We start from the raw sequence: 14,834 nt of genomic DNA, 5'->3' as shown, positions 1-14,834 counted from the left end.
GAATTCTAGTTAATCTATGTAAAAATAAACTCGTAGGAACAATAAGGAGGGAAGAGAATGACCATATATGAGAAGGAGGCAAAGAAAGTAAGATGTGCATTGTCAGTAAGAGAATAGTAAGTTCTAGAAAGTTTGCGGAATAGACATCTTTAAAAAAATTTTTTAATATGTGGTCAAGCTGGCTAAGATTAAAATGAACTTATTTAAAAATCAGCTTTAATATTAGAATACATTCATGCAAAATTAGAATTTCTCTCTGTTAAAAGGATGACTTTTTGTTGTGGATTTGTTTGGATTATTGGTCTCTTAATAAGAAATTGTAAACAAAGTTTATTTATCTTTAATGTAATTTGTCTAGCAAACAGAGATTCTGTGTTTTTTCTTTATCGGGTCATTGATTACTTAGAAAAGCTGAGTTTTCTCTATTAAAAGAGCAAACAGACAAAACCCCCAGATTCTTAAATACAGAAAATAAATTGGTGGTTGCCAGAGGGGAGGGATGGGCAAAACAGGTGAAGGGGATTAAGAGTACACTTCCCTCCAAGAGCACCTAGTGATGCATAGAAATGTTGAATCATTATGTTGTACACCTGAAATTAATATAGCACCACATGTTAATTGTACTACGATTATAAAATGAACTAAGGCTTTTGCTGTCATGCCACCTTTACTTGTCTTTGAAATCTTTTGGGCACTTTGGTTAAATGAATAATTAAATATTGTTTTATAATTTCCTGTGATCCTATTTGGTCAACTGTGCAAAACATTTTGATATATTTCACAAACTTCCCCAAACCAAATTCCAAGTCTTTTAGACTATAGGGACTAGGTTGGTTTTTTTTTCAGAGGACCCTTAGAACATCTCAAAGGATTCATTCTCTTTCCTTTATAAAAAGGGAGATGTTAAACCAATGAGGCTTATTTGATATGTTAAATTACATGGGAAACATTGTCAAAAGTAACACTAAACCTTCTTTACCTTATACTTTTATAGGCATGTGTTCATGTAAGTGTCCCACAAATTATATACAATTTCTAAAATTCTCAACATGTCCTGAAATAATGTTATCAGTCATCATTTTAAAATGTATGTCACAAAAATAAGAAAAATAAACCTTTTGCCATTTATAGGCAGTTATTGCTTTACTCAATGCTTTTACAAATGTGTTTCATCTTGGGGTGCCTGAGTGTCAGACTCTTGGTTTTTGCTCAGATCATTATCTTATGGCTCCTGGGACTGAGCCCCAGGTTGGGCTCTGAGCTCAGAGGGGAGAGTCTGCTTGAGTCTCCTTCTGCCCCTCCCCTCACACTCTCTTTTTCTCTCTAAAATAAATCTTTACAACAACAACAAAACCAAATGTGTTTCTCCTTCAGAGAAATTCATAAAAAGGACTCTGACAAGTTCTTTTGAATACAGACCTCTAGTAACTTCATACCACTGAATTGAATTAAAGGAAACTTTTCTCAAACTATCTGTGAATTACAGCAATTTGGTAAAATATATCTTTGTGAACATACATAAAACACTGACTTTTTCTCCCTATCTGATACCTCAAGAATTCAAGAACTCAATGAGTATTCTTATTTTCATGGTAATAAAACTATTTGCATAAGTTTGATAAGAGCCTGTTCTCCTTGTGGACAGGCTACTGCTTTCTCCACGGCTAAAATTCTATTAGAAAGGATCCTTCATACTTGGAGAACCACCCCCCAACTTTTGAACTACATGGTGATTGGGGAACCCACTTGACTGGCCAGGTACTTTGACAAGTTTGCGCTGTTTGGCCAGTTCTACAGCATTTTCACTGAGCTTATCACCCTCAGCTTCCAAGACTAATGGCATTATGAAGACTTAATTGACAGATTTGTAGAAACTCTTCAAATACCCTGGCTAAAAGCACCACCATTGCTTCTTCTGAATCTTAGATCTCCTTCTTTTGGAACCCGTATCCTCTCTTCTTTTGAGATACTCCCAGGATGCCCACTGCATCCAGTTTACTTTAATCCACAACTGATAAAAGGGGGTAGTTTCAGTGTGGTTAAATCCAACTGCTTCTGTTGGAAATAACTGTACTTCAGTAGAGTAGTCTTTCCAAAGTGCACTCCCAGGAAACAAAAACATCAGACATCATAATCTAAAGAGTATGATGAAGATTTCATCACTGGAAAGGATGCCTTCAGAAAGACTCCCTCTCTGAAAGGGACTTACCAGGAATTGGAGCAGATGACAGCTGAAGCAGACAGCTTTCCCAAGGTGACTGGACTAGACTTTTATACCTTTTTTAAGTTAGCTTTTTTTTTTTTTCTTCAGACCTGTATACCTTTTCCCTGTTTACCTTATTTTTCTCTTTCTTTAAGACAATGCTTTTATTCACTTTTCCCAATCTGTTGCAAAAGGGGAAAACCTTGGAGCACCTGGGTGGCTCAGTCAGTTGGGTGTCTGACTTGGTCTTAGCTCAGGTCTTGATCTCAGGGTCGTTAGTTCAAGCCCCACATTGGGCTCTATGCTGGGTGTGGAGCCTGCTGAAAGAAAAGAGAGAAGAAAAGAAAGGAGAGGGGTACCTTTCTGATGGTTGGATATGTTCATGATATCTGATTCCTCTTGGTCTTAACCTGTAACAATCTCTTTAGTTCCCCTTGCCACGTCAATTATACCTGCAAGATTACTAGTGTAAACTATTGGCTTAGGATATTAGAGCCAGGTGTTCCCATACTGTACTATCTCAACTAAACACTTCCACTTTTGAAAATCGTATGCTATTCAGTTCCCCATGTTTTTTTTCCTTATTTAAATATGATCTGTCCCCCTGCACCCAAGGGAGATGCAAAAGGTTAACTCCTTTCTTCAAGGCTTTTACAAAAGGCCTCTTTAGGAGTGGATGGTACCTCACAGAATGTTGTTCCAATTCCTCTGACCCTTTGCTTAAAAGGTCAATCAGGACATTTCAGCTAATGGATCTTTCAATGACCAGACCTTATCTAGAGCCTCTGTGCTCCACCTGGCTTCTTTTTTGTCTGTGGTGGATGGTATTTTCATGGGCATATGAATGTTAGATAGTTGGTGAATTGGAGGTCAATGTTTATTAGGACATTTAACTGTCCCTTTTGATATCCATAACAACTTAGAAGCTTTCCATTTGTCCTCCCACTGGTTCATCCCATTAAGCCTCCATGGCTATCTTAAACAGCAACTTCCAGGAGTCACAAATGACTCTGAGTTTGCCTCAGTAGGGACAGCCTTTTTCCCTTGGGTCACAGTAAGTGCCAATGAATGTCCATGATCAGAAATCTCTCCCCATTGTTAAGAGATTCACAGCCAAAGCAGTAGCAGCCCAACAATGATCACTTGACTCACTGGCTAAGGTAGTTTTGGACAATCTTATAGCCCTTGATTACCTACTTGCTGAAGAAGGAGGCATTTGTGCAATAGCCAATACCACCTGTTGTATCTGAATAAATGCCAGTAGAGAGGTAGAAGCCCAATTATACAAGATCAGGGAACAAGCACACTGATTATAACAAATTTTGCCCAACTCTCCCTGATTCTTTGTTCAGTTGGCTACTTTCAGGTCTTACAGTCATGGTTTATAACTGTCCTATAACTTGGATTTGACATGTTATTTTTAATTCTGTTTTGCATAATTATTTTTAAACTTCATACCTGTTGCCTGTCAACTCTCTGCAGAAGTGATGCACTAAAAATAGAATGAATGATGTTAGCTCAATGCTTTGAGATGATTTCCAATGCATACAATCTAGACAAGGTATGAATGTGAGGGTGGAAAATGCCTAAGAGCTCCGCCTTATACTTTCATTGTTGTTCAAATGTGGCTTCTATAGTTTCCATCACCACCTGCTCTCCTCTGCAATATGGGACATAACTCTCAGGAAAGGTCCTTCCTGGCATCAAGGAACATAGACAAACATTTAATAAATAAATAACCAGATACTTGAGTACTGATGCATTTGAGGAAAGATCTAGATCCAAAGGGGCAAATGTGAAAATAAAGAAAACCTAATTCAACACAGAGTCAGAGAGCAAGGAAGGGAGAGTTCTCACTCATGTACCATTAATCACAGCTTACTTTACATCCCCCAGCAGGAAGAAGCTTACTTTACATACTCTAGAAGAAAGAAGGAAGATTTTCCTCTTGCCTAGCAACACCCCAGCCAATGAGAAACCACCACTACCTGAATTCTTGCTCTCCTCCAATAGACTTTTGTTTAAAATAATCCCTCCCTACTCCCTTCCTTCCCTTATAAGAGCAAGCCCCTCTCCTTTATTCTTTGGATTTGCCTATGGTTCACCATATCTTGCATGTCCCAAATTGTAATTCCTCTGCTATTCTCAAATAAACTATTTTTGCTGGTTAAATCACTGGCTATTTTATTTTTAAGGCTGACACTTCTGTATCATGAACTGTCCACTTTTTAGATGGTATGTATCAGGCATTTATGCCCTGCATCTGGCTAGAATATGGTATCTATCTGTCAGGTAGGGTGCCTAGAGCAGTCTTTTTGAGAATACAGTTCGTGGAAGACAAAATAATGTTCCCGACAGGTTCTGGTAGCGAAAGTAAACATTTAGGGTCCTGGAGGGAATGTAGCCTCCCCATAATGGCGTACTTCTTCAGCACAAAGAAAATGATTAGATAGTGTGGTAGAAATTTAGAGTGAGAACTGTAGGAAACCTGAAAGGACTTAAGAAAGAACCATGCTCAGATGGAAGGAGCAGAAAAAGGAGATTCCAAGAGCACATCAGAGAAAACAATAGAGAAGCCCAGAAGGTAGGAGAAGAGGCTGGGAGACTCCTCGAGAAAAATGAGTAAGACTTTCTTTTCTAATTATTTAGCCACCACAAATAAATGAAATGGGGTAATTAACAGACTCTTAAGATGTGCCAATTTCAGATCTGCAATCCACACAAATCCTGGGATTAGTAACATCTAATAGCAATACCTGTTAGGGTTGAGTCTCTCATTTTCTACATAAGGAAACTGAGTCCTGGTACGTTGAGAATCTTATGCAGTATCACCTGCCTTATGAGCTAGAGACATGAGCCCAAGATCCACATCTCATAGCTCCAGCCCAGAGTTGCTGCCAATATACCTGGCACACATGGCTTTTAGTAACTGCAGATCATAGAACACACTATGATAATATAAATTGCTTTACATGAAGCACATGGATTTTGCATCAAGTAATTTTAATTATAAAGCTAAAAATATGTCAAAAGAATCTGATAACATCTTATTAAGTTATAAGAATGAGCTCAAGTAGTTTCTGATGTGGGCATGTCCCCAAGAAGAATGAGTTTCAGTCAGGAGCTACCCCGGCTTCTCACTCCCTCTTCCTGGCCCTCTTTCCCTTTTTAAAACTGTTTGTTTTAATCATCAAAGATATTGCATGGAAATCAAACATAAATCAAATTATGGAAATGCAGAAGAAATATTTCATCCAAGTTGTTTTTCTTCCTTTTATCTTCTCATTTCTTTGAATGATGATAGGATTTAATCTCCAGAGGGACCTGTTTGGGACTCCAAATAGGAAAAACTGTGTTTTTTTCTGATGAGATACTAGGTGTAGCTGCTATTTTAGGTTGTGCTTCCTTTGGAAATTGTACATTAGCTTAAAAAAATCTAAAAAAAAAAATGTGAGTGCAAAGAAGCAAGTTCAAAGAACTATCTCTTACATTAGCAATCAGATTCCTGGACAAAACTAGAAGCTGATAGTTTTTTGTTTTGTTTTGTTTTAGAAACTGATAGTACATATGTGAGGTATGAAGATTCTTAATGTCAACTGTTGAGTATAATGGCCTTTTCCATCGGTAGCTGCCTAAATAATTCAAGAGTTTGTATCTGGTTTAGGTAGGATCTCACTGATTACATCTTCCTGTGATCACTCTGGGATTCAAGGCAATGATTTCTGAATGTTTTCTCCTCCGGGAGATCTCATCATGTCCCTTTGCAGTTCCACTATGTTCTCTCTCCTCATCTGTGTCTGAAGCACTTTTATGAATACATGTATCAGTTTCTAAAAAAAGGAAAACAGAAACCATTTCAAGTGTTCACAACAAAGGGAATTTAATGCAGGGGAATTTATTACATTGGTGATGGCAGAGTTCAGAAGCCAAACTGGGGAGACTGAGGGAACCCAGAGAGATTAGCAACAGCAAGAAACACTTGAGTCTCTAGTCTGTTACATACATAGGATTATCATTTTCTTTATGGCAATTATTCAGGAGCTGTTCTAGGTCTGTCAGGGATTATAGAAGTGAAGATATCGGGACTCCTGGGTGGCTCAGTGGTTGAGTGTCTGCCTTTGACCCAGGATGTAATCCTGAGTCAGGGGATCGAGTCCCACATCAGGCTTCCTGCATGGAGCCTGCTTCTCCTTCTGCCTATGTCTCTGTCTCTCTCTCTCTGTCTCTCTCTCTCTCTCTCTGTGTCTCTCGCTAATAAATAAATAAAATCTTTGAAAAAAAAAAAAGAAGTGAAGGTATCCTCAGGAGATTTATAATCTGGTGGGAAGACCAGATCTGCACAGGAAACACAGGGTGATTAAGTGCTGAGTGGTGGGGATGCAAGCTAAGAACCAGAAGGGCCGAGCCTGAGGAATAGAGCACTCTGGGCCTTCCCAGATCACTGTGAAATGAACTACAGGATACTTTTCATGGGGTGATTTTGCCTAACTTAAAACTTTTAGAGACTAATCTGGCCTCAGGGACTATGACACTTATAATGCTTTTTATTCCCTTTGAAATAAACATGTTTTAGGGAGAAACAGCTTTTCTTCTCAATGAGTCAAAGAGATGTATTTATTCCGGAAGAAAGGAGACTCAGGTGAAATAATTTTGCTTTCTAAAGAATATTGGCAGATTTAAAATTTACGCTCAAAATAGCTTATTGACCATGTTTAAATATTTTGATATGGTCATATATATGCAATAACTGACCCTTAACATTGGCATATACTTTGGGGAATAACATTTTAAAATTAGAACATGAAAAGTGACAAAAAGCAAGAATATTTTGAAGAAGTCATTTGAGTATAGAATATTTAAAATAAGCATTTATATAACAATATGAATATTTAGGAGAAACTTTTAAATACTAAAATAAAAAAGAAATTTAGAATAGCACATGTACATCAGGTCATAAGATAAAGTTTAATACATTTGATCATGTTAAAGGACACAAAACACGGCCAATCTAACCAAATTTCAGGCATGCATTTACATAAATATATTAAATTAAGAAAAGAAATTGTACACTTAAACATCCTTTTCACCTAAAAATCATTAAATCCACAGATCAACAATAAAAACCAATTCTCTGCATTTACCACTTCAAGATACAATCGTTCTATTTTAAAGATAACACAAATACACTTGTTAGAATTTATATGCATTATACATATATTATATATTACATAGATAGTGTGTATACATATGTAGTGTTTGTACAGATAGATAAATATATATACATGGGTGTGTGCACACGTACAGATACACACAGATGTACTTTAGGCCATCTGTACTATTATTGCTGGATTCTACAGTTGAGCTGAATTGGAGCTGGTTGGGTGTGATTATTGTCTTTTGCTTCAAACATGTTCATCATACCCACTGGGCTCACAATCCCCCACAGTAAATGTCCTTGCCTTTTCTATAGCACATAATCATCTTAGGCACTTCAATAAATATTTGTTGGATTAATAAGTGGAATGATAGCTGAATAATAGAGGATTGATCAAAGAGAACTGCATATTATAATAACTGGGTTAAATACATCAGATTAAGTCAAATTCAGAGGGATTATCTGAGCCAGTGGCTTTGCATGTTACTCTTCCTAAGAACATTTACAGAAGTCCCAGCTAGTACCTGTATTAACTCAGCTCCCTCAAACACATACCTGCTTTTACTACTTGTTCCCATAGCTTTCCACCTCTTAACAGAAGTTCAAGCAAGGATTTGTTATGGTATCTTTTGTAAATAAGGTTATGGACAAATTGTCCTATTTATCCACAACCCAGAGGAAAATGAACAGCTAGGAACACTAAAATATGTTGGAAGAATGATAAAGTGAACAATTCTTTAAAACTGGACGAAGTTAGTCACAGATAAAGCCAGGAAAGACACAAGAGTTTCTTTTCAGATTTCTTCTATGCTTACTGATGATAATGATTTGATAATTTTTTCTTTGAATTAGATTCCTTTCTTTCAAATTAATAGTCTTCTTTAACATGTTCTAGGGAATCAAGCCTCCCAAATTCCATAGTACTTTTGTATCATTTACCTTGCTACTACATGGTTCTTGGTGAAATTCATGTCCAAAAATGTCCTATGAATATGAGATATGGGAAACACCTGACTTCCCATAAGGTTGTCAATTCAACTTCTCAGTATTATGAATAGAATGCATTAATGTATTAATACTATTAGGTTCTACTATACATGAAATGTCAGAGAAGGTGGAAACCTTAGAAGCATTTCGATGATAGTAAATGTATTTCTGTATTTCTTTAGATATTCTAAAGAAGAACTTTCTGAAAGTACTGCCGGCATTCACAACAATCAGCTGACTAACTTCCTACCGGTAATACAGAAATATGTACATTTTCTGGGCATAGAACTTTGGTCTAATTTCTCTGCAAGTTCAAGCCTCATCCCAGAGGTGGGGAAAGAAGAGATTTGGAATAATCCTTTTTAAAGTGGATTACATAGAGATCTGAATAACTATTCAGGTATTATCAGAACTATTCCTAATAAATAGGAATATTTCCTATTCCTGAAGAGGAAATAGCTACTAACTTTTCCTATTGTTAGCTCAAACTCTTGACTGGGATATTCTGTTTTCCTATATGAATGATGGAATACAAGTCAAACTGGAGCATCCAGGCTGGTAGTCATTTATGCTTTTGGTTTTTTCTTTCAATAACTGTAATAATCAATCTAATATTTTCATATTTGTCTACTGTTCTTCATGATAGAGAGTCTGAGCAAATGTGACCCTGGAAGAGGGTATTTCTTAAGAAAATAAAAGAAAAGGTCATAATGAGCAAAAGCAAGAGCAACCTACCCCACAACATCTTCATTATGGGTGTACTGAGAACATATCTGTTTATGAAATATGGTAGAGAAGGAAGAAGTTGAAAGAAAGAAGGATACATAGGAGATGGGTGTGAAAAGAAAGAGATAGAGACAGAGGTGGGGGCTAGAGATAAATACTGTAGGTAACATTCTATAGAGATGTCAGAAACTTTAACTTATTGATCAGCCAACTACATCTGCCTATTGTATACCTTATTTCTCCACTTAAAAATTTTGGGTTTGGTTTCTCTTTTCTGTTTCAGAGTTAATAATGTTAGATTAATAATTAATGTGTACTTTAAAAGACCCTAGATGCAGCATCTAACCTCATGTCTTACACATGGTAGGTCTGTTACAGTTTATGATTCAGAAATAAAAGCAATATCAAAAGAAATATATTAAAGTTATTAATTCATTGGTATGTGATCATTTTCAAAGAAATCAAAAGAGAAGAGGTGCCTGCTTTGAAGTATATATAAATGGAAAAGAGAATGGTTTTCTATTTAGATTGTGTGTATATGTTGTAAGTGTAGGGTTCTCTGCTCTTTCTTTATAATATAGTCCATTAATCTGAGAAAACTTCTGAGTCTTCTTTGTGATAAAATATTTTATAATAGCCACACTAAAACAAAATTCCAAGAAGAAAAGGTATGGATGGAACTTTTTATCATCACACAAGTTTTTTGTTTTTTTTTTTAATCCTTCCCTTCTCTGTAGTTTAGTGATTCAGTTTTCTTCTCACTACCTTAAAAACTGGCAAGAAAAAAGGTTCTATTAACCAGGACAAGAGTTTGGCAAAAGCAGTGGTATAACTACCGTAACAGCATTTCACATTAAATCGACACCCAAAGTTAAGCTCCAGTATGGACAGAGGGGTAATAATATATATATTTTCTATTTCTTTATTTTATCTTTATCTTGCAAATCCACATTCATGACAAAAACATTTTTCTCCATTCTGACTGTGTGCTTTAAGAACCAAGTAGATGTTGCCATTCACATGATAAAACAATCAACTTTTCCCTAGCTCATACTTGAAACCCATTCCAACCTGTCTACCATGGAGCATTTAAGATAATTCTCCAGTCACACAGGTTAAAAATCTCATTGAAAAAAAAAAAAAGGTTAAAAGATTTTTTTTTTTTTTTAATGATCAGAGGGTTTAAAGTTTGTAGCCATCAATTAGCCACTGCTCTTTATGTCTCTCCCAAGAACAGAAAGAAATGACTCCAACGACTTGACTGTCTTTGCTCAGATTTAATACCCATGGATCTTGCTATCTTCTCTTTTAGAAGATTTTGGTCTTTTATTCTAATGACTCATGATAGAAAAGGCTGTGACACCTGGGGTACATATGTTTTTCTAAGACATTTGAAACTCTTTCATCTGGGAATGGTCTGTGTAAAAAGTCTGGGCCTGGTCAACTGAACAGAGATATTTTTAAATAGGAGGATGAATGGCACTATAACACCTTTTCTTTTGGAAGGATTCTTTTGGAAGAGATGGAGAGATTAAGTGTGTAAGAAGAAACCTTGGATTTTTCAGATTTTGCTGAATATACAGCAGGGTCCTTATTGTTTTCAGTAAAACTATGAACAGGAGAATGTGTAATAAAACTGCACAATTTGACAGATTTAGACAGCTGGCTCCCTCACCAGAAGTTCACATTTTGTTAATGTCACCCACGTTGAATAAGGGACGATTAGATGGTAAGGTCCATTTACAAAAATGGTTGTCAGGACATTTTATTTTTAATTGTAAAACTTTCTGTGATGGAATTCAGTAAAAGGGCTATGAAGAGAAAGCAATGGAGACAAAAGACTGCTATTAACCTCCAGATGCAGGCTACTGCAGGTTCATGGCAAGATTTGTCACACTCTTGGGCCAATGAAGTGTTAGTGTGACTAGAAGGGACCACCCCTTTTCTGGGGTAAGAGGGCAATTTGGTCTCCATGCTCATTTAATCCTGAGACTTCTTTGAATAGACTGTCAATTGAATCTAAATTGTGCAAAATTATGCATGCACTTTTTAATGCAGGCTATTGTTCACTAAGCACTGAAGCAAGGTTTCTCAACCCATTTCCATTTGGCATGAGGTCACTTGAAACTTAAGTAATCATATATGGAAGACAAGAGCAGTGTACTTAAACAACCTTTCTACATAAATGCTCACTGTGCTTTAATTGCAAATCTCTCGCTTTAAAACAATAGAGAAATACAGGTTACACGATTTTATTCTTTTTTAATTGAGGTTCATATTCCTCTAGGTATGGAGCAGGTTTGGGAAGTCAGCCTGTGCTGCATAATCTATACTAGTCTGTAATTCAGATTCTGGAAAAACAGATGTTTACAGAAGGACAACCTATAGCGGGTGTGTGCACGTCAGAATAGATGTTTTCTCAGTAGTGCAAAGAGGCCTTATAATATTGTTCTAATCCAAATGTGGAGAACTGGCCTCAAAAATCATTAAGAAAAATGTCTATCAGACTTTTTTTGCTGTTTTAAATCAGAATATGGCGTTTCTATAAAAACCTGAACAGAACACTTACAGAAATTTTTCATACATTAACCAAAGAGGATTTTCATTGAGTTCTAAAGGAACATATACATTAAAACTCATATTTGGCAAGAATTATTATTTAAAACATTTGTACAAGTGACAGCTTACATAGCCAAGGTTTGTTAAAAATGAGTGAGCTCTTCTCCAGTGAGGTTTCGTTCAGTGTGAAATCTGCAACATTCTATTCACATATACACTGACAGTCTTGCTATGGTGAAAAGCATTTTACATATGTTTAATGCTGGAATTTTATAAGGATTGGCTGTTTTCTTGCTTTTTCATCCGTCGTTAATGATTACATGTTGGCACAAGGATACATTGCTAGATTAGATCCACAGCACATTAAAGACTGTTTGCTTTCTCACTCCCCTTCTTTCCAATTAAGTTGGTGAAAAATGTAACTTTAGTATTTTACAGGACAGGGCAAAGGTGTTTCATCTAGGTGATGTCTATATTATAAAAATAAAATAAAAAATATAAATAGGTAACATAAACCCAGTGCCTATTGTTAGATACAATATATAATAAAAGCAGACCTTTTAGGAAGATTGATTTTAGAATATGCTGTTATGATTTAATTATAAAACACTTGAAAACCATCTTGAGATTAAACTAGAGTAACCAGATTTTTCCGCCAATAAAAAGGTATGTGGGTAACATTCTGTAATTGGATACATCGATACAAATGAAGATTACAGTTTTATATCAAATCACCCATTTAGAAATTCATCAGGGAGTTCTGAAACATTTTCTCACATTACAATCCTTTAATATAAAAATATTGCCTTTTTTATTAGATCCATCAGATTGCACAGTAATGTTTCAAAACTCCATTAAAGTTGACTTTAGTTATTACAGACAGAAAATTTCTGGGAAGTCAAATAATCTCTTTTGGTGACATAAAAATTCCGTTATCAATTTACAATGGAATTTCTGTGTAAATTACTCCACACAAGGAAATATGTATTTTTAAAACCCATCTGTTATGCAACCACGTGTATAGGGGTTGTGAGTGTGCGTGTGTACGTGCATATGTGAACAAACGTGCCAACATACACACACAGGATCTGCACATTTCTGGAAATTATTTTTAAATTAAGAAAAGAAAATGAAATCACAGGAAGTGTGTAGCAGGATAACAGTCTTTCTTTTTAATGACAAGATAGAAAATAAATGCCCATTGGAAAGGAATATTCAAACAGTCCCAAACAGAAACTATACAATGTAACTTGTTAGATCCAGCAAATAAGATGTCATGTCAATGATCTGATCAAGAATACCTGCCCTGGTCACTCGGCGGATGTTTCTGTCCACTTGTTCACACTGAGGACCAAGATATCCTTTTTTACAGAGGCACTTGTTCGGTCTAACACAGACACCTCCATGACGACATGCTGGCTCACATTTTGCTGGGAGGAAAAAAAAAATCAATAAAATCACACTTTCGTTTTGTATGTCAGAATACCAAGTATGAGGCCAACAAATATTTGATGAGTAAGGGAAGGGGAAGAAACAGGTAGCCAGTCACAAAATGATCCAAAAGATAATAAATCCAAGAAGGAAAGAAGGTTTCCAGAGCCTTAGTTATGTGGGGGGCTAGAACTCAGTAGAGAATGGGAGACATTTGCAGGGAAGCAGAGATCATGGCAAACAATTTCAATCCCTTGCAGAACGACTCTATTTAAAATGAAGATTTCAGGTCTTTCAAGCCTCTGTTCCACTAGGCCATTTCCAACAGAGGGCCTTCCAAGTAACTCTCTGTTTCCATTCCTCCAGGGTAAGATCTTAAAATTTGGGAAGGGCCTGGCCTAAGACGGAGACCTAGCAGCTTCAGCATCTCCAGTGCAGTATAAAGGAACAGTCAGTTCTCAACTTTGGTTAGATGGGATATCTCCCATGTGGACTCCCTTGGATTCCCCTTTCCCTTTGCTCCCAGGGGGTGCAGTGCATTGCTTCATCTCTGATTACACTTTGTAGCCCATTCTTGGGTCAGTGCAGTTGGCCAGGGAAGGACATTCTTAGCAATCCTTTTCAGTGTTACTCTACACACAGAATCTCTTCATATGAGGCTTCTTACCACTACTATATAGGTAGGAAATGTAAAGATATACTGCTGGGGAACTCAGTCAGTTAAATTTCTGACTCTTGGTTTCAGCTCAGGTTGTGATCTCAGGGTCATGAGATTGAGTCCTGCCTCAGGCTCCATGCTGGGTGGGGAGTCTGCCAAAGATTCTCTCTCTCTCTCTCTTTCCCTCTGCCCCTCCCCCTGCTTGCACACACCCTGTCTCTAAAAAATAAGTAAATAAATGGTTTCTAAGAAAAAAAAAAGATTTACTACTAAGATGAGATGTAGAGATAAAATTGGTTGTATAAGTTAATTGTGTTTTAGTGATGGGATAAAACTGGGATGTGTAGCCACTGTAGACAGAATCAAATTCCTTGAACACATTTTTTTATATATTCAGGAGACAGGGTTATTTAACCTTTTTAAGCGCATTTATCAAAACCTAGGGGTCTGTGGCTGATAAATGGAAAAGACAAAAGCAAGAGAAAAATTAGACAATTTAAAAAAACTTCTGGGAGATGAACTATGTCAGTATATTAATAGAGTTCTTGCTTCATATATAGATATTATTAATATCTAAAATGGCATATATAATGCCACCTATATTCAAAATAACTTGTTTACTCTCAGTTTAAACATACTATTACCAGAAGGCACTCAGTAAATTTTTGTTATTTGGTAACTTGAGGTGACTTAAGAGGTCAGGCAAAATGCAAAGTAAGAAGTACAACAGAATGGACACTATATAAAAGAACTAGAGAGAATAGGTATTGTCAGGCATTAAGGAGCAGAAGGAAGATATTAAGAATTAGAATATTTCTGCATTTGAACACTGTCATTTTTTTTGTCAGCTAAGGAAAAAAGAAAACAGAATGGGTCAATAAAAGGTAAGTATTTGTTTTAACTGCTGTAATTACTTAATTTTTGTAGAGCTTTAATTATGATAGCTCTCTCCGAAATATATATAGTATTAATAAACCAGGTAGAGTTATCTGTGCCGAAGCAATTTAAGCTTAAAATGTATACTGTGTATGTGACTAAATGCTGGCTACATTGTGTTAGACAATATATAGACAAGTTGTGATTATAATTTTTGGAACAAACATATGTTTGGAATA

The 14,834-nt window shown here is 36.2% G+C and overlaps 1 protein-coding gene across 6 annotated transcripts in view; it reads right to left on the bottom strand.

Moving 5' to 3' along the window:
- Positions 1 to 7,149: 7,149 nt before the first annotated feature.
- The window catches only part of HHIP (hedgehog interacting protein), a 92,395-nt gene continuing 84,710 nt past the window's right edge, over positions 7,150 to 14,834 (bottom strand). For 2 of the 6 annotated variants that reach the window (XR_011994965.1, XM_026018141.2), the window contains 2 exons: positions 12,932 to 13,060; positions 7,150 to 12,100 (listed from right to left, as the gene is read on the bottom strand). Coding sequence is in view for 4 of the 6 variants with exons in the window: in XM_026018141.2 (XP_025873926.1) it covers positions 12,090 to 12,100; positions 12,932 to 13,060 (140 nt within the window). In the remaining 2 variants the exon portion in view is untranslated. Of the gene's footprint in view, positions 13,061 to 14,834 lie in introns of all 6 variants that reach the window. The other 4 variants (XM_026018142.2, XR_011994966.1, XM_026018140.2 and 1 more) reach the window with 4 other exon arrangements.

The sequence above is a fragment of the Vulpes vulpes genome, chromosome 10 (genome assembly GCF_048418805.1).
Source record: "Vulpes vulpes isolate BD-2025 chromosome 10, VulVul3, whole genome shotgun sequence".
In the NCBI taxonomy this organism is placed as follows: Eukaryota; Metazoa; Chordata; class Mammalia; order Carnivora; family Canidae; genus Vulpes; species Vulpes vulpes.
Note: the sequence above shows the minus strand (reverse complement) of the source record. Positions and strands in the feature narration are given on the sequence as shown.